Raw genomic sequence first — 22,236 nt, 5'->3', positions numbered from 1 at the left:
GTGTAACACTGCCGTTGTCACATACTAGCTCTATAGATCAAGAACTAAGTGATCACTTAGCACTGATTACTCAGCTCACAATCTACACCCTGCAGAGAGCGGTAACTACCAGTCATTGCTCCCCACAGGGATTCCCCCCTCCCCTTTCTCTGTTCCTCCATTGCTCATTGAAGGTACAGTCAGGGGAGGGGGCGGGCATAGCTGGCTCTGGCTCTAGAGAGGAAGAGCCAGCTATCAATTAGGGAGTGGGATGGATGCCGACAATATTGTTGGAATCCTTCCCGGCTGCAGCACGGCTCTGCACTGTCAGCATAGAGCGGCAGCACTCCGATATTTACTGAGTTTTGGGTCACAGGTGAACACACAGGAAGCTATTAGTAAATGTCTTCCTGTGACCCAAAAGAGAAGTAAAGCAAAAAAATATTTGGCCATAGTTCTCTTTTAACAGTTGTAAACTAGATTTCAACACTGCCTGTCCTAACAAAAGGGTAAAGACTTACAGGCATTGTATGTTAATAGGAGCAAGCTCAGTCTGTCCCTCTATTTTCGCTTTTAAACTGGTCAGAGTAGCCTGGAATGTGCACAAAGGCCTTTACCAAAAAAAAAAAATCTAAAAAAAGGTAATTATTCTTTAAAAAAATTATTTTTAGGTATGCTGCATGAATGGGAACACATAGCAAACACATAGTGGGGTTTCCACAAAATTGACTGCAAAAATGGAAATACCCTTTAAGGCCACTTAATGGCTGACATGCACTAGCAGACTGTCACTGTTTTGCTAATGCTTTATAAATTACTGGAACTTAGTGCTGTGGATAGGATTATTTAGTACATGCCTGGATGTAGGGGCAGATGGGGGCCCATCCCTGTACCAGTGTTTCCCTTCCGGACTGAATAGACAGACTAGGTTGGGACGGTGTACATTCTTATTCATTTCTCAGAATATGCTGGAAGACTTACTATACAAGTTAAATAGTCATACTACATTATGACAACACTGTTAGAACAATTGAACAACAGCAAAGAAGTGTAGCAAAAGAGCAGCAGGAATGAGTAATATCTTTACTTTATATCATATTTTTGCACCTAAACCTTTTAGAAAATGTCTAACTAAACTCCTAATACTACATGGTGTTTAGTGAGTTGTTCATCCGCAGCACCATATTTCTCCTCTATACACATACCTGTGTCTTCAGTTTGCAGGACTCCTCATCAAAACTTGGTTTCTGGATGAGTTTCTTTAATTCACTGATATACGTCTCCAGCTCATAACGGACAGCCTGGAAAAGGGGGAAAAGGAAATACTAAATGAAAACCAGCAGAAGCCACATGATACTGGCCAAAGGTCTGTGGCTGGACTACAATTTCCAGCATGTCATGGAAGTTCTCACCAGGGCTGCATGCGGGTCCCACCAGGGCTGTGTGGGCAGATGCCGGGCTGTACTGGTGGGTGCGGGTTTCACCAGGGCTGTACTGGCAGGTGCGGGTCTCAATAGGGATGTGCGGGGAAGGAGGAGATGTTGCCAACCGGTGCTGTATACAGGTGCCGCAAGGTCCCCATAAGGCTGCGGTGAGGTCCCCAGCAAGCACGGGACCTTACGGCAGCCAAAGCTATTTAAAAATTTAAAGCACCGTTATCGTTGCTTAGTATCAGGACGTCTGTGAAGGTTCTCATTCACGTGCATAGTATCAGGACATTTTCACGAGTACGAGTGAAAATGCCCAGTATCAGCACCCATACCAATCCTGATATCGGTGAATTGGTGCTGTGACAATATGTTGGCAATAAATCCAAACAGAAGGTGGACAACAAATGTGGCCAACACGCATTCAATTCTGACAGTACACGTAACTGGAACAATATGTGGGCAGCGAGAAGTGGACTAGTTAGGGAGAGAACACGTATATGAAATTTTCCAAACAATTGGTAACCCACTTCTAAATCGAAGACCAACCCCCACCATTTAACAGCCTTTGGCCTTTGTTGACGGATGGGGGTTGATGCCATCTTGGGTAGAAGTCTATGCCGAATCTATTAGAGATACTTGCAGGAGTGGTTTATTTGACCTGTTGTAAGCAGTACTCACTTTCCACCTGTGACGAAGATCAGCGCTGACCTCATCTACTGTCAACTTCTCCTTATCTGTCGAAATGGTTTTCATTTGATCTGCTGCGTTCAGGAATTTGTCAAGGTTTTGAATGCTAAACTTGCCCACGGTTTTCTAATTAAAAAAAAAAAAAGTAAAATAAAGGGTACTGATTATCCCAGGTAATGCTTCCATACTTCCAAATGTACAGTATACACCATTGTTATAACCTGGCTTTCTAAAAGTATCTTTTGGTCTGTGGCAACACCTTCCATTAATATTAGGGATGCACCCATACCGGATTTTCGGCACCAAGTACAAGTACCAATAGTTTGCTTTCGGTACTTGCCGATAACGAGTACCGATACCTGTGCTTCCGCTGGCATGGAGCAGGCTTCCCGGGCAATCAGGAAGCCGGGTGGTGGGTGATGACATGCCTCCCGGCTTCCTGATTGCCCGGGAACCCAGCTCCATGTTGTTTGGCCAGCTTGATTGTGATTGGCCGGGAAACCGTCTTCCCATCCAATCAGCATGGAGGCGGCTTCACGGCCAATCAGGAAGCTGGGCGGAGAGTAATGGTCCCTCTTCCGAGTTCCTGATTGGCCGAACAGCCGGCGTGATGCGGATTGGCTGGGAAGTGAGCTTCAAACAACAACAACAGAGCGTGCAGTGCGTCAGCTATCTCTTTATTGGCTTCCCGGCCAATCAGCATGGCTATTCAGACGGCTCGATGCTGTTTGGCCGGGAAACCTGCTGTCTGGTCAATCAGCATTGAGTTGGCTTTACAGCCAATCTGGATGCCGGGAGGCGGGTCATTACTCACCGTCTGTAAGAGATCAGTGCTAACTGCACATGCGCCAAGGGCGCGTCATCGCACGAACGGGAATAGTTCCGCGCTAACTGCACATACGCCAAGGGCGCGGTATCATGCCAACGCACGCATGTGCAGACAACTCGATTCAGCAAAGTGGGAACACGCCAAGGAGGCGCACAGGAAGTGACCTAACTTAATCATTACTTCCCCTATATAAACCCAGCATGGACACTGCCAAATTGCTGGATTATCTTCAGTCTCTCCTTGTTCCTGTGCTTTTGTGATATCCTGTTGGACTTGTGACCTGGAATCATCTTGACTACTCTTGACTGCTGCCTGCCCTTGACCCCGGATTCGAGTATTGACCATTCTTCTGCTTAACCCTTCTGTACTTCGTTTGCCCGATTGGAACTGACCCCGGCTCGTCTACTTGGATTTCAGCTTGCACGGTGCTCCTCACCACTGGTCTCTGTACCTCTGTGTCCACCTCTGTGTCCACCAGGTCTCTGTACCCATCCCCAGAGGCCTCAAGACCAGAGGTGCAAAGGAGGTCTCCTCACAATTACAGTCTCAACTCAGGTACGTGACAGCGCCCAGCTTCCTGATCGCACTGCCGGTCAAAAGAAATCTTCCTCTGACCGGAAGTTCCGGTACCGGGAAAGGTATCGACGCATATGGGCGAGTACGAGAACTTGCCCAAATACTCGGTATCGGCACCGATACTAGTATTGGTATCGGTGCATCCCTAATTAATACAAAATTATCAGATATTGTTGTTATAAGTTATTTTGCTTCAACTTGAAAAATATTTAATAAAAATCTAATAAATAAATAATAAATATAAGAAGGTGTTAAAAATGATAGTTTTACTTGAACATTTGTTTAAAGCAAAGATGTTTTGCTGTCTTGGTTTTATTAGAGATTTAAATTGTATCTACTGTAGTGCTAGGCAACTCTTAAAACAACATCACCAGATCCAGCAAGGTATTAATTCCAGGGTTATAAATTTCAAGTAGTAAAATACAAAAGAATACGTGACAAAGGAACACAAACCTCATACTGTGAAATGAACTCCTCTGGGGTGACTTTCTGTCCCAGCAGTGTCACCGCACTTGTTATATAGGCTTCCAGGTCTCGCTTTGACCTCTCAAAATTCATTTTAATGTCTTTTTCGGGCAATGGTTTCTCTGGAGGGTGCAGGGCAAACCCCAGCCTGGACACCAAGTCCTGAATGAGAAATGTTGAATGCATTACTTCAAGGTCCACTCGTACTACAATCTATATTTTATATTATGGCCTCACATAAAGTGTACAAAAAGTGTACAGCTGTAGTTAATCTACAAATCATCAGGCTGGACTCCCATGTCTCTGCCTCTGGGAGTCATGTTTCTGGCGGTCAGAGTCTTGCAATGCCTCAAAGGACTTTTATTTCTGCAACAGCTGGAGTGCCAAGGTTGCCTACCCCTGCCATAATGAATGTAAACCCTAACAATGAACTTGTTTGCTCCTTTTTGATCTGTTAAATCCACCCAAGCAACTGAGCATTGTTAGTGTTAAAACTGAACTCCGGGCTAGGGAAAAATTAATCCTTGAAATGGGTTTCCCACTACACTGCAAAATAATGAATACTCATTTTATCTAGGAGGATGGGAACAAGGTAAATCAATACTTAACTTATTCCTCGCTCCCGCAGGCTTCCTCCTCTTCCCAAGACTTGTGTCCCGAAGTTGCTGCTCTCTGCTACCCGACCGACTGAAGCTCTTTAACTTCATCACTAGGTATGAGCTCAAGTTGGGCCCGAACCCGGTCAAAACCTAAACTACTCTGAACAAGGAAGTGTCATGGGCACTTCCACTTAATCTGCTGCGGTACAGGCATTCCCCGCATTGCTGCAGCAAGGAGCAGGATGCTTGTGCCAACCTCATTTACCTAATATGACCACATAGCCATATTAGATAAAATGTGATTTACCAAATATAGACATGTAGTCAATGATGTCACTGCATCCTGCCCCATACAAGAATTCCACACCAGCAGCTGATTAGGCGACACAAAAGGAGCTTCCATCCCTGTTCGGGAGGAGCTTCTTCCAGGTGCAGACCATATTTGGCCCAAACCTGAGGTCATCACAAGTAATCACATACAATGCAGAACCAGTGATCCTGCAATATACGTGAAAATGCAGACCCCTTATAGGGTGAAAGGGGACCACTGCCAGGGTTTCTCTTTCTACATCCCGGTGTTCAGCTTTAAAGTGTATATAAACCTTAAAAATAATTAAAGTCTATGTAAACCCTAATAATTAACTTCTCCTATATGCTCCCTTTTGTTTGGTTAAACATATCATTGATAGCATTGAACTTCCTGTTCCCTCTGCCTCTGTTGCATTGAAATCACAAGCATTATTATTAGCCTTGCCCAGTTCTCCCTTGTGAACTACAGAACAACCCCCACCCATAAATTATGGAGAGGCAAAGAGAGGAAAGGTTTTCTGTAGTTCTATTACACTTTCTATCCTAGGATGACAATGCTGCTTCTCCATAGATTCAGAACAGCATCGGGTTTCGTCACCCTAGGACAGGAAGGATCACCAGGGGAAAAAAGCCTAAAAAAAGAGAACCAATGCAGCCACCACATGTAAGGATTGTTAAGATGCAACAGATTACATTTGTTTCTTGGGTTCAAATACAATTTAACAAGCAATCACTAATCACTTGCTCCTGTCCTGACTTCTCTATACCAGTATTGTTCAGCTCTAGTCTTCCAGAATCGCCAACAGGTCATGTTTTAAGGATTTCTTTGATGCTCTACCAGCAATTTCATTCTCAGTAACCAAAAAAATTAATCAGACTAAGGAAAGTTGTAAAGACTTGGTTTCTGAACACAAGATATTGGTGGCTTGAACCAGACAGAATTCCACGTACCTGAACTTTTTCATGTGCTTGGACGATATTCCTCTTTAGGCTATCAACACTGAAATGCTGTAAGTCCTTATGGCTGAGAATAAGATGGGCTACAGCCTGGACGGTCCTCTCCGTTTCTGCAAGTTGTTCTTGATGAGAAATTCCATTTTCATAAAAATCCTACAGAGATCAATAGAATATTATAAAATATGAAAAGGATATTCAGCTGTGTAAACATGACTCTTTCTCATTCTTTTGTCTTACTGCTATGAGATATTAGATGAAAATGGTTTCCGGTATCATCTTTCTCTATTATATCTAACTGGATGGACATAGTTCATCAACACATTATAAAATGCAGCAGAAATAGGGGTCACCGAGGACTACAGAAGGAATGACCATTGCTATACAGGGGATACAGCAGAAGTTTTCCTTTAGATTCAAATTTCCTGTATCCATCCTCGAGTTTCTGCCAGAAGTTCATGTCTTCTGGGTATCAACACAAGAAGATAAATAGAATTGCTGAAACACTTTAGTCCACCTATGCAATGATACAATACTGGCGGGATCTGGAAATAGGTTTGGGGAACTTGCTTAAAATAAAGGCAAACTATACTAATGCTGGGGAAATTAGCTTAAAGGCCAACTCCAAGCAAATCTTTTTGGTATAAACCATTTGGAGGACCCACATGTTACACCCCCTTCCCTCACTGTCACTTCACTGATCACTGTCCAGGCCATTTTCAGTTTTCAGCATTGAGATAATTTGACTGACAATTACTTTGTTTCCCTTACTGTCTTTCCGAATAAAAAAAAAGCCAAAACAGTACAAAATCCCCTAAAATGAAATTGGAAAGTAGATACGCCACGGTGATCTAATTTTTGCCATAATTTTTGGAAATGAGGAAGCATTTCATGGTAGCATGGTCAGGGCAGCTATCAGAAATTTTGGAGCCCCTTACACGTCTTTAGGCCGGGCCCTCCCCCGTGCTGCTGGACGTAGGGCTTAGTGACGCGCTGGACGCAGAGCTTAGTGACGCACTGGACACAGGACCCACCTGAGAGTGACCCTACCGAGCCCACCATAGATGCTGCACAGCCCATCTGAGACTGTCTATGGTGGGCTCTGAAGGGGTCTCAGGTGGGCTGGCCAGGCCTGCATCCCTCCCCTCCCTCCTTTCCTTCCTTCCTTCCTAGCTCCTCTTACCTGCACACATGGCCTCATCTGCCGCCGGACCGGCCAGAAGTGACGTCGCTTCCGGCCAGTCCGACATCAGATGAGCAGCGTCGCTGATGGGGCCCTAGCTTGTCTCAAAGCCGCTGGAGCGGCAATGCTGGGGCCCTGCGCTGCTAGGGCCAGGCCTCCTCCTCCTCGCCCTTCAACATCGGCCGATAGTCATGTGGGGGGCCCAGGTGGACCCCCAGGCTGCCTGGGCCCCTTACATGAGTATCGGCCGTACCCCCCTGATGGCTGCCCTGAGCATGGTAGTCAGGGATTAAAACATGGGGATACATCAAATGTACACAGAGGAGGAGAAGGTGAATGGGTTAACATGCAGGACACTTACAGTGGAAGGATGGAGATGAGGGGGTTAGCATTCAGATGTGCAGAAACAGGGAGGTGAAAGGGTTAAGATAAAGGTCAGAGCAGAGGCAGACTGTAGCAAGGGCTAAAAATGATCGCAACCTTCTTTTATTTGTTGCTGCTGCAGCTTGTTGTCATCAGGAAATAATAAAAACAGGTACGTCCTCTTTAAATAACCACTCCACCTACGGGCCCTTTTTATAGAATGACCAGTAGGTAAGTGGTTAGAATAGATCATCTGGAGGGTTTAAAAATAGAAAAGCAGCTCAAGCCAAATAGTCACTTCAATCCTGACCTGTCCCCTGCAGTACTCCTTTTTTGCCACAAGATGTCCTTAGCCTTTGCTGGGCATCAGTTACCCCATAAACCTGAACAGATACCGTAAGTGCAGGGTGTCATGGGCCCGCCCCCTGAGGGGGTAATGTCAGAGTGGTGGTAAAATGATGCCGAAAGAGATGCTTGCTAACATCATTCAGAGAAGATCAGGAGGAAGAAGGGAAGCCAAAGCATCACATGACATCAGAAAAGGGTAAATATAAAATAAAAATATATATGATTTACCTGAATGTTACCAATCACAGACTCCTCTAGAGGCTCTTGTGGGTGAGCGATGGTCAGGACCTGTTCGGCACCTTCCGCCCAGACATTTACCGACTCTGTCAATTTCTCCAACTTTTCCAGAAGGCTGAGAACATCTATGCAGGATTGTACTGGCTCAACTGTTTTGGTACCTGTCTGTAATGAGGAGACATAATTTCACTACTGTTATCTGTAATATATTCCTCCCACACTCCAAAGACATGCTGGAAGGTTAATTGGCTCCTGTCTAAATTGGCCCCGTATGTATGCGAGATCGGGACCTTGATTGCAAGCTCCTCTAGGACAGGGACTGATGTTAATGTGCTATATGTGAAGCCCTGCGCAAATTGTTGGTGCTATAAAAATACCAATTAGAAATAAATAAATGAAAACCTTTCAGTAGAGGAGGATAATAAGCACTTGCATGTTTTGGCACTTACAACAACAAAAAAATACCCATGTCGTGACCTGTTTCACTTTAGTATGAATCTGACCACTTCTTGAAAGTGTCAATGTCTGTCTGTGTCGGTCCCTGCTGCTGCTATATAGACATCAGGAGCCTGCGCAACTACCTGGTAGCAAACGTTAGGATTCCAGGCAAGAAGAAAGATTTATTATCTGTGCATCCAAAAAGTAATTAAATAGAAGTGCCAGTTGGAGTCCTTCAAAAATGTGTGGGTGTCCCCTGGTTTCCTCCCACACTCCAAAGAAATCTACTGTTAGGTTAATTGTCTGGTGTCCAGTTTCGCCCATGTACTGTATGTCTTTGAGGGCAGGGACGGATGTGAATGTACAGTACGCAAAGCGCTGCAGAAATTGAATGCGCTATATCAATGCCTGTCATAAATAATAAATATGCAACTGTATGCAAATATAGACTTTTCTTCTAAAAGTCAGTCAAAGCTTTCCCGCCCTTGTGCCTCTGTGTTGGACCTTTCTTGTGATGACCAATACAAAAGTAAGAGTGTGGAAGAGAATGGGACAACTTAAGAGGAAAAGTCAAGATCTGCATATATTAATAGGAAGATTTTACGACTGGAGCACCAAAGACATAATAGCAAAGTGAGTCATTTATAACTAAAATATGTGAAAAACTTCCAACACTATGTCAGCTGTAGAAAAACTTGGGGCACAACTTTTATTAACCCTTGCAGTAGGGCTACCCCCGGGTGCAGGGGTTAAGTGCTTGTTGCGACCTAGGAGGGAAACTAAAAACGTTATACTTACACGATCCTCTGAGCTGGCTTGCTCTTAGACCGGTCCTTTCAGCCTCTCTCTCCCCCTGCTGCAGCAGTCTAGGGATCCCCAAGTCATCATGTACTATACACTGTGTATAGGACATGAGAACGCAGAGGGACAGCAGAGGAGGAGACAGGCTGGAGGGAGCGCTGTCACAACTGACCAGCTACAAAGATCGGGTGAGTATAACTTTTTTTATCTTCCTCCCGAGACACAAACAAGCACTTAACCCTAGCCCCACTGCAAGGGTTAATAAAAGTTCTGGCCAGAGTTTTGCTTTAAGTGGAACTTTATCTGAAAAACGTTTTTATATATCGGACCTGCAGCGTCTGGATATAAGATCTCAGAGTTGTAGCTGAAACCTCCGTTTGTCTGGCAGAAGCTCCTTTGCGTGTGTCTACAGACAGTTTCTCTTGGACTTCACTGCCATTCCCAACTTTTCTCTGTCTCTCATACAGCTTCAACTACAAAAACATGAGAAAAACAAACATATGTACAATGGACACAATGACAATCAGGTCAAAATCAAGAATTCACGTCCTTCAGACGTGATAACAGAATCAAAAACATAATCACTTAGCATCTTCTCCAATAGGAATTAAATGCTGCATGGCTCAAGAAATGAAATTTCCCACATACCGCCACTTCCATCGCCACTGCACCAACACCGCCTCCGCAGCTACGCATGCCTCAGCACTTACTGCTACTGTTCCAAATCAATATTTCTGTAAGTTTTTGCCACTGCGGTGAAGCTGCCTTTCCATATATTGACTAAGTATGGGTCTATTTATAAATGCTTTTACCCACGATTCACACATTTGTATTTTAATTCAAATATATATCGGGGTCTATTAAGGATTGCTGAGTCTGTTAATCAATGTTTTCAACCAAGATTCACACATTTCCTGGCTAATCAGCATCCAGCCGGGCAAACAACATGGATCTGGCTTCCCGGCCAATCAGGAAGCTGGCGGCGAGTCATCACCCGCTGATCGGCTTCCAGATTGGGAGGGAAGCCGGCTCCATGTTCCCCTCTCGACACTGCCGGTCAAAGGAACCTCCCTCTTCTGGTTCCTGGGGGTAAGTATCTGAGCATTTGGCCGAGTACTCGTACAAATACTCGGTATCGGCAGGGATACTGACACTATTATCGGTATCGGTGCATCCCTACCAAATAGGATTTAAAGCTACTTTGTGAGGTGGCAGATACAACTGGCTATGCCTCTAGATAGGCAGAGCCCACTGTCAATCAGCCAACTGGGTGGATCTGCACAGTATTGTCGGGATCCCTCCTGGCTGCAGTGCTCTCAGTATATAGCGGGCAATAGCTCGCTATATACCAAGCTTTGGGTCACGGGAGGAGGTTAGCATATGTCCTCCCATGACTATTAAGAGAACTATCGGATAAAAAGATTACCCCATAGTTCTCTTTTAAGGGACTTTAAACCACAACTCCTATGCAGGTTTACTTTGATGGAACCAGCCACTGCACACACTATTGGATATTGGGTAGTGAATTAGAGAAGAGGCAGGGCTGCATTCCTACAACTACTATGTGGTATTCGAATCAAGACTGCTTCCATCAGAGCTTAACTAGACAGATTTTAGGCTTCACAATAAAGCGTATTGTGCAGAAAGCAGCAACCCCTAACACTTAATCAGCTTTATTTCTCTAACAGATCTAAATGGCTGCATGGTGAAATGTTATTGGTTTGAAATCGCTTTTGTACTTTGCACGTCATCATAAACACATTCAATCTGTACAGACTGCACAAACTATTCAGTAACATCACTACATAATATAAACTGATATAATAATGATTTTTCTACATACATATTTGTCCCATCGGTTGGTCAAAGACTTCAGTCTGTGGGACAACTTGGAAGCCGCTTTCTCATTGGTCCTCTCGATCAGGAAGTCGCCTTCTCGGTTTAACGACCTGTGCACAGATTTCCATTTGGACAGAATCTCCATGGGGACCTGGATTTGTTTAACAAAATATTACTCATGTCTAGGAAAACAGCAGTCAGGATGCTGCAATGTTTAAACAACAGATACTGCTGTCAATGTGTGGAATTTCTGCCTCCTTATCTGCTCCTTACATTACTGCTAAACTATTTCAACGCCGAAACAAAAAAAAACTCTGAACATTTTGCTGTGCAGCACAACATAATGCAATCTCATCTAAATTAACTAGCTTCATTAAAGCGTATCTCTAGCCAGTTAGGTTTAACCACTCCACCTCGGTGCAATTTTGTCATTTTTCACACACATGTAGATCTGAATTTATTGACTAGAAAACTGCTAAACCCAAATAATTATATGTTTTCTAAAAGAAGAGACCTTGTACAAAAAAAAAATGCTACCTGCAATTTTTTATGAAATTTACCCAAATGCTTATAAAATCGAAATTTGTAGAAAAATTTAACTAAAATTAATTGTTGTGTTAACAGACAGCATTAGAATATAATGCCCATTTTTTTGTAAAAAAGAAATGGCCTTGTGTTGGGTAAACAGATACCAAACAAGTCAAGCCTTAAAAATGTGCACAACTGTGAAATGGCAAAAAAAAATACTGTACTCAAAATTGCCCATAGTCAACACTTTAAAAGCCTTTACTGCTCATCAATTAGCGTTAACAGTGACTGATGACTCACTCCAATGTACACAGCATATATAACATGTGTGGAGCAATTGTCATTTTCGCATGCATGCAAACCCAACCCGTGTTTGTATGTGCATGTACATAGGGATGGAGGGCGTTAAATTATTTTTTATTTACTACATCAGTTAAATTTTTTTTAAACTTAACTTTATACACACAACACATAGGGGGCAAAGACGCCGTTCTCAGGTCAGCATAAGGGACAGCAGTAGAGCTGCAACAGTTATTCGATTAAGTTGATTAAAATCGACTACTTAATAATCGGCTAACTAATCGATTATGAAAATAATCGTTAGCTGCAGCCCTAGACAGCAGAGACCAGGATAGCCGTCAGTTGGGAAGGGGGGTGCGGGGCACCCATTTGAGCATCATACAGGTGATGGGAGGCTCTACAGCCGCCCAATCACTTGCATCTCAAAGCCCAGTGGTGGCTGAACACAACAATACCAAGATCACGGCTGATGCAGCTCCTGGTATAACCACTTTAGGATCACAACATTTATATATGTATTGCAATGCTTTAGTAGTTTAATGTTCTTTTTAGTTTTGAATAGTGTAGACGGGTTAGAGACCCTGTCAGCTTTTCACTGCTATCTATGTCCCCACTGGGTATATTCACACTCTTCATATGTCCTGGTGAACACTGTTGCCGAACAGAGAGTGAAGGGAAATCCAAAATGTTACAGTTGTCACATGAACGGATAAGTGACATTTGCCCAAGAGGAGCACCAGATGTGAATAGGAAGTCTTGAAAACTCCAGCCAGGTGAAGAACAAGGATCTCTTTATTAGTGTACAGTATAAAACATAGCCAACATGATCTCCTATTCTTCAGGGCTTCAATAGAGTCAGATCTGTTGGTCATGAGTAAGGGGATGAGTTGTCAGGGCTGGCCCGATCAGCTGTGGCTGGGGCATTCCCCACCCCACAGCTACATGTAAACAAAGGGGCAGGATGCTGAAGACATCCACATGGCCATATTTGGTCAATGGCATGCATCTATTACAGCCATATAAGGTCAATGATATCACCAGTAACCCACCCCTTTGTTTACTTGAAGCTGTGGACGGGGAATACTGATAAATATTGGTGATTGTGTATTGGTCATACATTTTTTGCTGCATCGATATGTATATATTGATCTTTTTGTACGAATATATTTTCTATTTTTGTATATCTGCATATGTTGCTTTAATCCTGGGTGCTATAAATGAAAGCCCCCTCATTGATTATAGGCAACACACACACACATGTGCTCCAATGTTTTAGCGCACGTACGTGACCAGGGTGAATCTTATGCTGCTCATCCAGCCAGGCTGTCATAAGGCCGATATTATTCTCAAACTGAATCCAGCAGGGAACAACTTTTTCCAGAACAGATTTTGCCTCCAGAGTTGATGACACAAACGTTTCATACTTCAACTCAATTGCTCTGTACTGTTTAGCAATTTCGGGATCATCAGCTATAAAAACAAAAACGCAGTTAGAAGAGGAAATCTTTGTTTACAAAAGAAGAAAGAACCTATGGAGCTTAAAAATTGTTGTTGCCCTACATCTAATCCTCCTTTGTTTGTACTGATTTATGTTACCTACATGGTGCACCAGAGAAAGCCATTTTGGGAAAACATATCAATATAATGTAACATTACTGATTTGTACTCTCAATGAACAAATAATAAAAAGATGGCAAAAGTGTAATTATGCGGCCTCTCTAAATTGCTCTCCCCCAACCAAAAAAAAAAATTACCCAAAGCACACAATCATTTTTAGTTAATATTTTCACATTTCCATGCAAGGGTTAACTGCTTTTTTTGCTCTAGGGAGGAAAATAACAAAGTTATACTTACCTGATCCTCCGAGTTGGCCGATTTTGACAGCACTCTCCCCAGCCTGTCTCCTCCTACGCTGCAGTGATGGCGTCCTCATATCCTATATACAGTGTATAGAACGTGATGACTCTGGGCCCTTCAACCACTGCAGCAGAGGGGGAGAGGGGCTCCAGGGACCAGTCTAAGAGCAGGCCAGCCCTGAAGGTCAGGTGAGTATAACTTTGTTATTTTCCTCCCTGGACAAAAACAAGCACTTGAACCTTGCAGTGCAGGAGTAGCCCTACTGCAAGGGTTAATTAAAAATGTCCTTCGAGTTATTCTTTAAGGCCACTTGTGGTGAAACTTGTAAGAGGGGAGCAGACCTTAAGATGGACTGAGATGTATCTTGCTGGAGTCAATAAAGTTCTTTAGCGTTATGTCATCAGAGCGCGGCTGTTTGGGTTATGGAGTCAGTATGACAGCCAGGAAACTGGCATTTTGAGAAGAGCTCAGCAATCGTATCTTTTAAGACAAGTTTACTTTAGGTCTCTTGCTCTACCCTAAGGCCTTGTTCACACCAAGTGCGGAGCAGGGGCAGAGCAGAGCAGTTACAGACCGGAGCAAAACTGCGTCCAGTGTATTCCAATTGTATTTTTAGCTCCAGTTCACCCCGCAGCGTTCAGTTCCAGAGCATGTAAAAAAAACTGCAGCAAGCCCTATTTTACCTGCTCTGGATCTGCTCTGGAACGCATGCAAACACATCAAAAATGCATGCAAACACCCTGGAACGCACTGAAAGCCCATTTTAAACTACTACAAAAAAAACATTTTTTACCAAAAACGGCCCGGAACGCATCAAAAACGCGGCAAAACCCACTGCAGTGCGTGTGCAGTAACTCATGCAGATCTGCTCTGCATTTGGTGTGAACAAGGCCTAAAACTCATCAGCTCCAAGAATAGCTCACACAGGAAGTTTTTATTATCTGTGTTATTTATTCTGTCAAACTTCTAAATAGGCATAAACATTCATTTTAATAGAAATGTTTAAAACCACTTCCCCACACTATTCAATGTCTTTCGTCTCCTTTGACTGAGATAAATGAACAATGAGGGGGTGACTAGCAGCAGGAAGAAGCTAATTAACATGAATGGTGCTGCCATGTCCATGTAAAGAGCTCTGAAGGTCATGAGATGAAAGTGAAAATCCCTTTAATCTTAGGAGGTAAAATCCTGCCAAATAAAACATGTGACTGAAGTGTCTAAATTATTAAACAGCAAAGCTAATATACTCACAGTATTCCTCTGTGGTCAGAAGCTGGTTATGAAGTTCTTTGAATTTATGAAATGCAGTTTCGAGATGAACCATGGATTGTTTCTCCCCAACAAATTCCTGTGGAGCAGAAATAGAATGAGTTAAGGGTAGTTATCAATGGTGACAGCAATAAAACACTCGCTCAGTCACTCACTCAACTCCTCACTTGACCATTACACTATCCAAAAATCTGTACTAAGTTATAATTATTAGCAATTAAATCTCTAGTAGGGCACATGTATATTTATGTATGGAGTTCTACTGTAAGAACAGGTGTTCCCTTCATAGATAATGCATAGGCGTACCCAACTGATAAAGCTGCTTGTGTCAATATTTGACCCTTGCTTCCGGTATTAGAATCCTTGGTTGAAGAATGGGTTACAACAAACCACAATGAACACACAATGTAACAACCCAAATGACTATGATTTTTAGTGCTATCAGGCAATATCTGGTAATCAAATGGCGAAAATATTGAAAAAGCAATAATGAAGGAATATTTACTGAATTATGTACAGATGGATAGTTTTCAGTTCAGTGTCACAGATATGTTTCCTGCAAAATGAACAGGGAAGAAGATCTTTCCAGAAAGAGGTCTCTGAAAACAGTCAAGTTATTCTGACAACTGTCTTCATGGTGATAACAGAACACCTATTTTGCATTTTTTTTCTGAACATATCAAGAAACTGAGGATGGACAAGTGATACTGCTTTGGGGTCAACACACCATCAGAAAGTAGAACGTTAAGCCTTGTAGACAAAGACTTTAGCTTGTGTAATAACAGTGTGTACGGCAAGCTCTTTTAATTCCAGCCAAAACATTTTACCCAAATTGGATAAAACAGGGAAGGGTAAAGTACATTTGCCAGGCTTGTACTACCGCCTGTGACCTAGTAGGGGAGATTTCACCTCACTTCATGTAAGGAAAGTAAGTGATGGGCAATCTCTCCAAGATAAGTAGAAATGTTCTTGTCGCACTCGTTACCGGAGATCCCATGTAATGGGTAGGGTGCTCGTGAATGACTGTGGATGGCACCGCTGTATGCATAAGATAAATGTGAAAGATGTCACCAGCACACCAAAGATCCTTTTGGAATCACCAAATGCTCATTTTATTGAACAAGTTGTCAGAATGGATACAAGCACTTTCAGGACCTCTCAGGCTTCAGCATTGACCCTGCGAGGTCCCGAAAAGCACTTGTGCTGGTGACATCTTTCACATTAATCTTTCCAAGAGGGACACAGATAATAAAATAAAATACATTTTAGCAAAGTGATGAAGCATGAGAACATCTGACAAAATTTGGATTGCGGTCAATGCATTCCTATACTGATGATTACCACACCCCTTGCTTCCTATATGGGTGTCAAAGAGGCAATAAGTGAAAGAAAATTTCCCTAATGGATATCCCCTCATTTAGAGATTCTAGAGAAGGAAAGAGTTGCCATGAAGTACCCAATCATTTTTTTAATGACTGGGAAAAGCAATTGGTTATCTGAAAATGCTGCAGTGGGATACTTGACGGTTCTTCACGTTTGTCCAACATAATGTAACCACAAACCTCATCTGGGTCTTACTTGTGTTTGCTATTACTTACATCATAATTTGCAAGGAGGGATTCCACTGCCTCTTGTGACCTATATTTCCCTTTCCAGGCTTTTAACTTAGGCCGTCCCTCTTCCAGAAGAGCCAGAACGTAATGTCCAGAGAAGCGATAATCCACCAGAACGCTGAACTTTGCAGTCAATATCTTCTCCATCCTAAAAATCAAGATTACAGATTTTAAGAGATTTGATTGTAGATACTGCATCGTGTGTTTCCATTTCATCAAGTGTGTATGATACCCATTACAACCCATCTAATGGTTGTAGTCATTTCTCTATAGTCACTGGTTGCCAGGAGCTGTGAGGGACACTGGGAAAAGTGTCCTCGGTTGCTAAAAGCTGGGCAGGGGAATGTGCATGGCCCTTACACATCTCCCTGCCCAGCCCTTAGCAACCTGGGGCGCTCTGGCCATAAAGGGGGCAGCAGGCAAACTGTAAACATTGTGCATGGCCACTCTGCCTGCCACCCCCCCACATGACCCTAGATGGCCCTGAAGCCAACCATACATAAGCTGAGTGGGAGAGATCACCCAATTCCCCTATCCATGCTAAACACATGGATGGAAGAATCTATCCTGCCATATATCGTATTCAAAGCAATTGGCTGCAGTCATTGTTCAGCTGACTTTTTTTTGCCCAGCTCCTTCGATTTATAATCAAGCTTTGTCAAGCCGGATGGTTGGCAGGGGCACCAACGTCCCAATTCTGAATATGGACTGGTTGCTTCAAGCCGAACAAACCTTTCCCCTCCAACTATCACGCAAAAGGCGTTACGTCTTACAACTAGGACGGTTATATGTTGAATAGAGAGAATTGTATATGCTTTCTCCCTAACGCTGGCCATACACTATGTGAATTTCAGCTGGTTCTTGATGAACCAGACAAAATAAACACAGTGGTAGCTGCTGTTGTCAAGCATCCCTCAATCAGAAGGGCCACTGTCAGAATACAATGAAAGCAGCGAGGGATTCCTCCATCCACGCTCATAAGCATAGATGGAGGAATCTGTTATATTTTCTTTCTTCAGCCTGCAGGTTGAATGAAGGAAATATACAGTAAGAGTATGGCCAGCTTAACACTCTGTATTTTACATTTGCCACCGTGACTTTTACAGCTACCCGATATTCAATAGGTTTTTATTTGATTAAATAAAGACCAATAAGCAGAGTGTAGGAAGCCATTAATACCAATATGAAATCACGGTCTGATAATATCACAGCACTGATCTATTGAAAGTAATAATTCAGCTGCTAAGACCATGTGCACACAGGCTTTAGCTTATATAAAAGCAGTTTGTGCAGCAAGCTTTTAGAAAGCTTGGAGCAGCTTTATTCAAGCCTTCAAATAACCTTTCAGCTCCAATTTGAAGACGTTAAATATGTGTATACGATTGTAGTGCTGTCTGTCCCTTTAAACAACTGCTAGCATGCTTCGGCACCACCTGAAACCTGTTAAAAGTCTGCTTACAGCTTTTTTAACCCCTTCGTGACTGACGACGTACAGTGTACGTCGCCAGCATCGGGGCTGTTTAAACAGACTCCCGGTGACTTTTGCCGCCGGGACTCTGTTTAAACTTGTAGAGCCGACTGTCGGCTTTACAACAGAAGCGATCCTGGCGACTTACCTGTCGCCAGATCGCTTCTGCGTCCCGAAGAAGGGGCCGCCCCCCCGCCGGACACCTTTGACTTTTTGGGGTACTGCAGTTTTTCGCCGTTTCACGGACGCACGCAATTTGTAACCTATGCATGTTGGGTATCGTTTTACTCGTTGTAACCTCATCTTTTATATGTCATTTAAAAAATTGGTATTTTGTTGTGTTTTGGGGCATTACATTTTTCACTAAATGTTGGGGTTTAATGAGGAGTTGCGCTAATATTGCGCAACATAAAAATTTGCAACTACCACCATTTTATTCTATAGGGTCTTGGCATTCAGAAAATATATAATGTTGGGGGGTTTTAAGTCATTTTCAGGCCTAAAATGTGGAATATAACATGGGTGCAAAAAATGAAAAAAGGGCCTCAGTCATGAAGGGGTTAAAGTGACAGTCAACACTCCCATTAAGATGTCTTTAACATTCCCAAATTTTTGCTAAAGGGTGCTTTAAAGGCAATTAATGAAGGAGGTAATTTGCAAGGTACTGTGTAGACCTGGGGGCAGGCCATAATAAATGGCTGACACTTAATATATCTCACTTTGGCCACATGGGCACCAAGCATCTATGGAAATAAGGTTGGTTTTATCATTAAGCATTGTACACGTGTGCCTATGTACACTCCTTTCTATTATATGTATTCTGTTTTGCTTTTGACTAATTTTTTTATCAGTGTAAGTACATTGTACACCCTTAATGACATTAAACAGCCCCATATAAAGAAAACAGAAAGCTGTGTATTTATGGACATAAAACATTGCTCATACCTTGTCTTCATCTCCTCCATCTTATCTGCTGGCACAAGAATAACTCCATTATCGTCTACGTTCTTAAAGGATCTCAGACTCTCTGAGTGACTGACTGCGTGAATCATCAAAGCCTGGGGAAAGTATGGCAGGTGTCAGTGACACATGTATGTGTAGCTTAAAATGAACTTTCAGCTAAATGGGAGATAAGAGAATATTCTAGACTCCGTAGCATGTAAAGATAACTTCTATACCCAACATACTCAACTAATCCTTTGCCACCACTTGCATCAAAATGAGATGGGGGAAGAGGGGTCAGCGGCATAGACCCCCTAAACCCTTAGGTGACTGACACATTTGGGAAGGCATAACACATCAAGTGCAAGTGTGACAACAGATTGGAAAATCGAGGCTATCGGGTGATTTATATTTTACAGAATCCAGTAACGGCCCTCCAATCCTCAATTCCTGATGAGAGCAGAGGTATTCTTTCTGGCTCATGCACACGGCACTATGAAAATATGGCAAAGCAACAAGCAACAAAGGACACTAGATTGGCTCATGCTGCCTGCATTCTAGCAACGAAAGACACTAGATGGGCTCATGCTGCCTGCATTCTAGCAACGAAGGACACTAGATGGGCTCATGCTGCCTGCATCCTAGCAACGAAGAACACTAGATTGGCTCAAGCTGCCTGCATCCTAGCAACGAAGGACACTAGGTGAAGGAGCTGCAAGCATCCTAGCAACGAAGGACACTAGGTGGCAAGGAGCTGTCTGCATCCTAGCAATGAAGGACACTAGATTGGCTCAAGCTGCCTGCATCCTAGCAACTGTGGATGCTAGGCAGCTCCTGCAAATTAACACAAGCGTTTACATGCACGCAGGGTAAAATATGGTCCACACACACGACTTCGAATGTAGATTTTTCTATTTTTATTTTACTGATCTGAATGCAGCACAAGTTTGCTGACCTTTATGTACTGTGTGCATGGGTCCTTACAAAATAATACACCCGAGATCAGATCTATAAAAACAGAAACACAGTACTGATAAAACTGCAGCATTTTTATGTCCGTGTGCATGGACCTTTAAAGCTAAACTCAAGGCAAATTCTAAATACACAGCTGAAATGCATATGTATGAGCTGCCTTACTTACCAAAGGGTTCTTATTTCAGTCCATCCACTACTGAGATTTACATAGCCCTGCCATAAAGCACAGCATGGCTGGTGACTGGACATTTTCCTATCCCAGTTAAACAAAAAAACTAGGCCAACTCCTTATCCCCACCCTGTAATTGGACTATGAAGGAGTTGCAACAGGCTAATGAAGTAAGACATCTCTCTGCTTTCTCCTCCCATCAACATTCAGAACACTTGATTGGCTCCTAGTCCTGCCCCTCCCCCCATGAGTGCTGCTGAACGGGGAATTACAAGAGGATGATATCAAGTCATAGAGATATGCATGTTAAATACATTTTAAAAAAATTAAATAAACTACATTCACTGTTGTGTTTTACCATTTGTCTAGGGCTTAGTTAATACTGCTTCCAATAAAGAACACTGAATCTGACCGGCTGAAATTAAGCAATACAGACAGTTCCTATTTCATGGGTTGTGAATTAAGCTATTCGGTGTTTACTGCTGGCCGTTCCACAATAAATTTCACAATACACCTGATGCTGTACAGTCACCCCACACACCATACCTTGAAGGAGACGGACAGAGTCTGCAGCAGAGACATTGCGTTGTGGTGGCTTCCTGACTCGGGCAATGTATGTGACATCAGATTTTCGACTTCCGAGAGCCAGCTCTCCATAGTATCCAAAGGGGGTGGCAAACTGTGATCTAGTTGCTCCTTCCACTCTGCAATCTGGACAAAAAATGTACATCAACTGATGGCCACTGCTTTAGAATTTCCCACAACCATTGTTCGGCAACCCATTAATTTTAATAAATCTGTCTGCCATTGCAAAAATAAAAAAAAGGAATTTCACGCCAAGGAATTGAAGAATAAATAAGAAACTCGGTCAGCTTTCAAATCGAATTACTGGCCAAGTTCCCAGACAAAAAACATGGCCACCCACTCACTAAATAGAGTTACAGCCTTGTTTAAACCTCACTTGTTGTTTCTGCATGACTACGCTGACAAAAATTCTATTCTTCATAGCGTAAGGCCTTATTCAGGGCAGTATGAGGTTGTCCACAACAACCAAAAAGGTAACTGGATTCAGTGGAGCTGATTAATGAAAATGGGTGCAAAAGAAAAATGATGGTTGTTCACCACAACAAGCCACCCAACCTGCACAGCGAACACAAAACAAAATCTGAAGGTTTTTCCATATCAATAGGTCAACTTCTCTTTGGCCATCAACAAGTCTCATTGTCTAATAAGGGATCTTTTGCTGGAAACTATGGTCACTGCCCACCATGTAGTTACACTATATGGCCAAAAGTTTGTGGACACTGGACCATCACACCCCTTATATGAGCTTTTGGACATCTTATTCTAAAACCAAAGCCATAATATGGAGTTGGCCTCCTATTACAATCTCCACTCTTCTGTGAAGGCTTCTTGGAGTGTGTTTGTGAGAATATGTGCCCACTCAGCCATTAGAACATTTGTGAGGTCAGATACAACTGTAGGACAAGAAGACCTGGCTCGCAAGCAGCAGCCAATTTATCCCCAGGGTGCTCAGTTGGGTTGAGGTCAGGGCTCTGAACAGGCCCACTCAAGTTGCTCCACACCAAACTGATCAAAACATGCCCTAATGGAGCTGGCTTTGTGCACAGAAAATGGCCTTTAACAAACTATTTCCACAAGGTTGGACGCGCCCACTTGAGTAAAATGTTTTTTGTATTTAATAACATTAACAGCACCCTTCAATGGAAACACAAAAATTCAATAATTTGAATGGGCGGTCACATACTTTTGGCCATACAGATAGGTGTGATGGTCAGGTGTGCACAAACTTTCCACTACATAGTGTTTTTTTTAATATTCATTTTTAAGTTCTCACCTGAAAAGTTATGTTTTCAAGTGACTGCTTAATAAGTCGTTGCTCTTCGAGCTGTAGATTCTCCATAGCCAAATCAGACATGTAAATTCGCTTCTGTTCATTAAACTTCCTCATGAATAGCAGGATTTCCTAATGTATATTGAATATAAAAATAAAAAAAAAATAAAATAATTAGTTTACTTTTTCAGTGGATCCTTAGGATTAATTTCCAGATTAATAA

At 42.8% G+C, this 22,236-nt stretch overlaps 1 protein-coding gene across 1 annotated transcript in view; it reads right to left on the bottom strand.

Moving 5' to 3' along the window:
- SYNE2 (spectrin repeat containing nuclear envelope protein 2) overlaps nt 1-22,236 on the bottom strand; it is a 272,106-nt gene that overhangs the window by 200,954 nt on the left and 48,916 nt on the right. Inside the window, exons 12-24 of the mRNA XM_018556025.1 lie at nt 22,017-22,145; nt 20,705-20,869; nt 19,018-19,130; nt 16,590-16,752; nt 14,974-15,070; nt 13,151-13,335; nt 11,015-11,188; nt 9,528-9,671; nt 7,951-8,124; nt 5,826-5,984; nt 3,955-4,128; nt 2,088-2,222; nt 1,185-1,280 (exon numbers count right to left, since the gene is read on the bottom strand). Coding sequence (XP_018411527.1) covers nt 1,185-1,280; nt 2,088-2,222; nt 3,955-4,128; nt 5,826-5,984; nt 7,951-8,124; nt 9,528-9,671; nt 11,015-11,188; nt 13,151-13,335; nt 14,974-15,070; nt 16,590-16,752; nt 19,018-19,130; nt 20,705-20,869; nt 22,017-22,145 — 1,908 coding nt within the window. The remainder of the gene's footprint in view (nt 1-1,184; nt 1,281-2,087; nt 2,223-3,954; nt 4,129-5,825; nt 5,985-7,950; nt 8,125-9,527; nt 9,672-11,014; nt 11,189-13,150; nt 13,336-14,973; nt 15,071-16,589; nt 16,753-19,017; nt 19,131-20,704; nt 20,870-22,016; nt 22,146-22,236) is intronic.

The sequence above is a fragment of the Nanorana parkeri genome, unplaced genomic scaffold (genome assembly GCF_000935625.1).
Source record: "Nanorana parkeri isolate BGI_ZX_2015 unplaced genomic scaffold, ASM93562v1 scaffold12, whole genome shotgun sequence".
Lineage (NCBI taxonomy): Eukaryota > Metazoa > Chordata > Amphibia > Anura > Dicroglossidae > Nanorana > Nanorana parkeri.
Note: the sequence above shows the minus strand (reverse complement) of the source record. Positions and strands in the feature narration are given on the sequence as shown.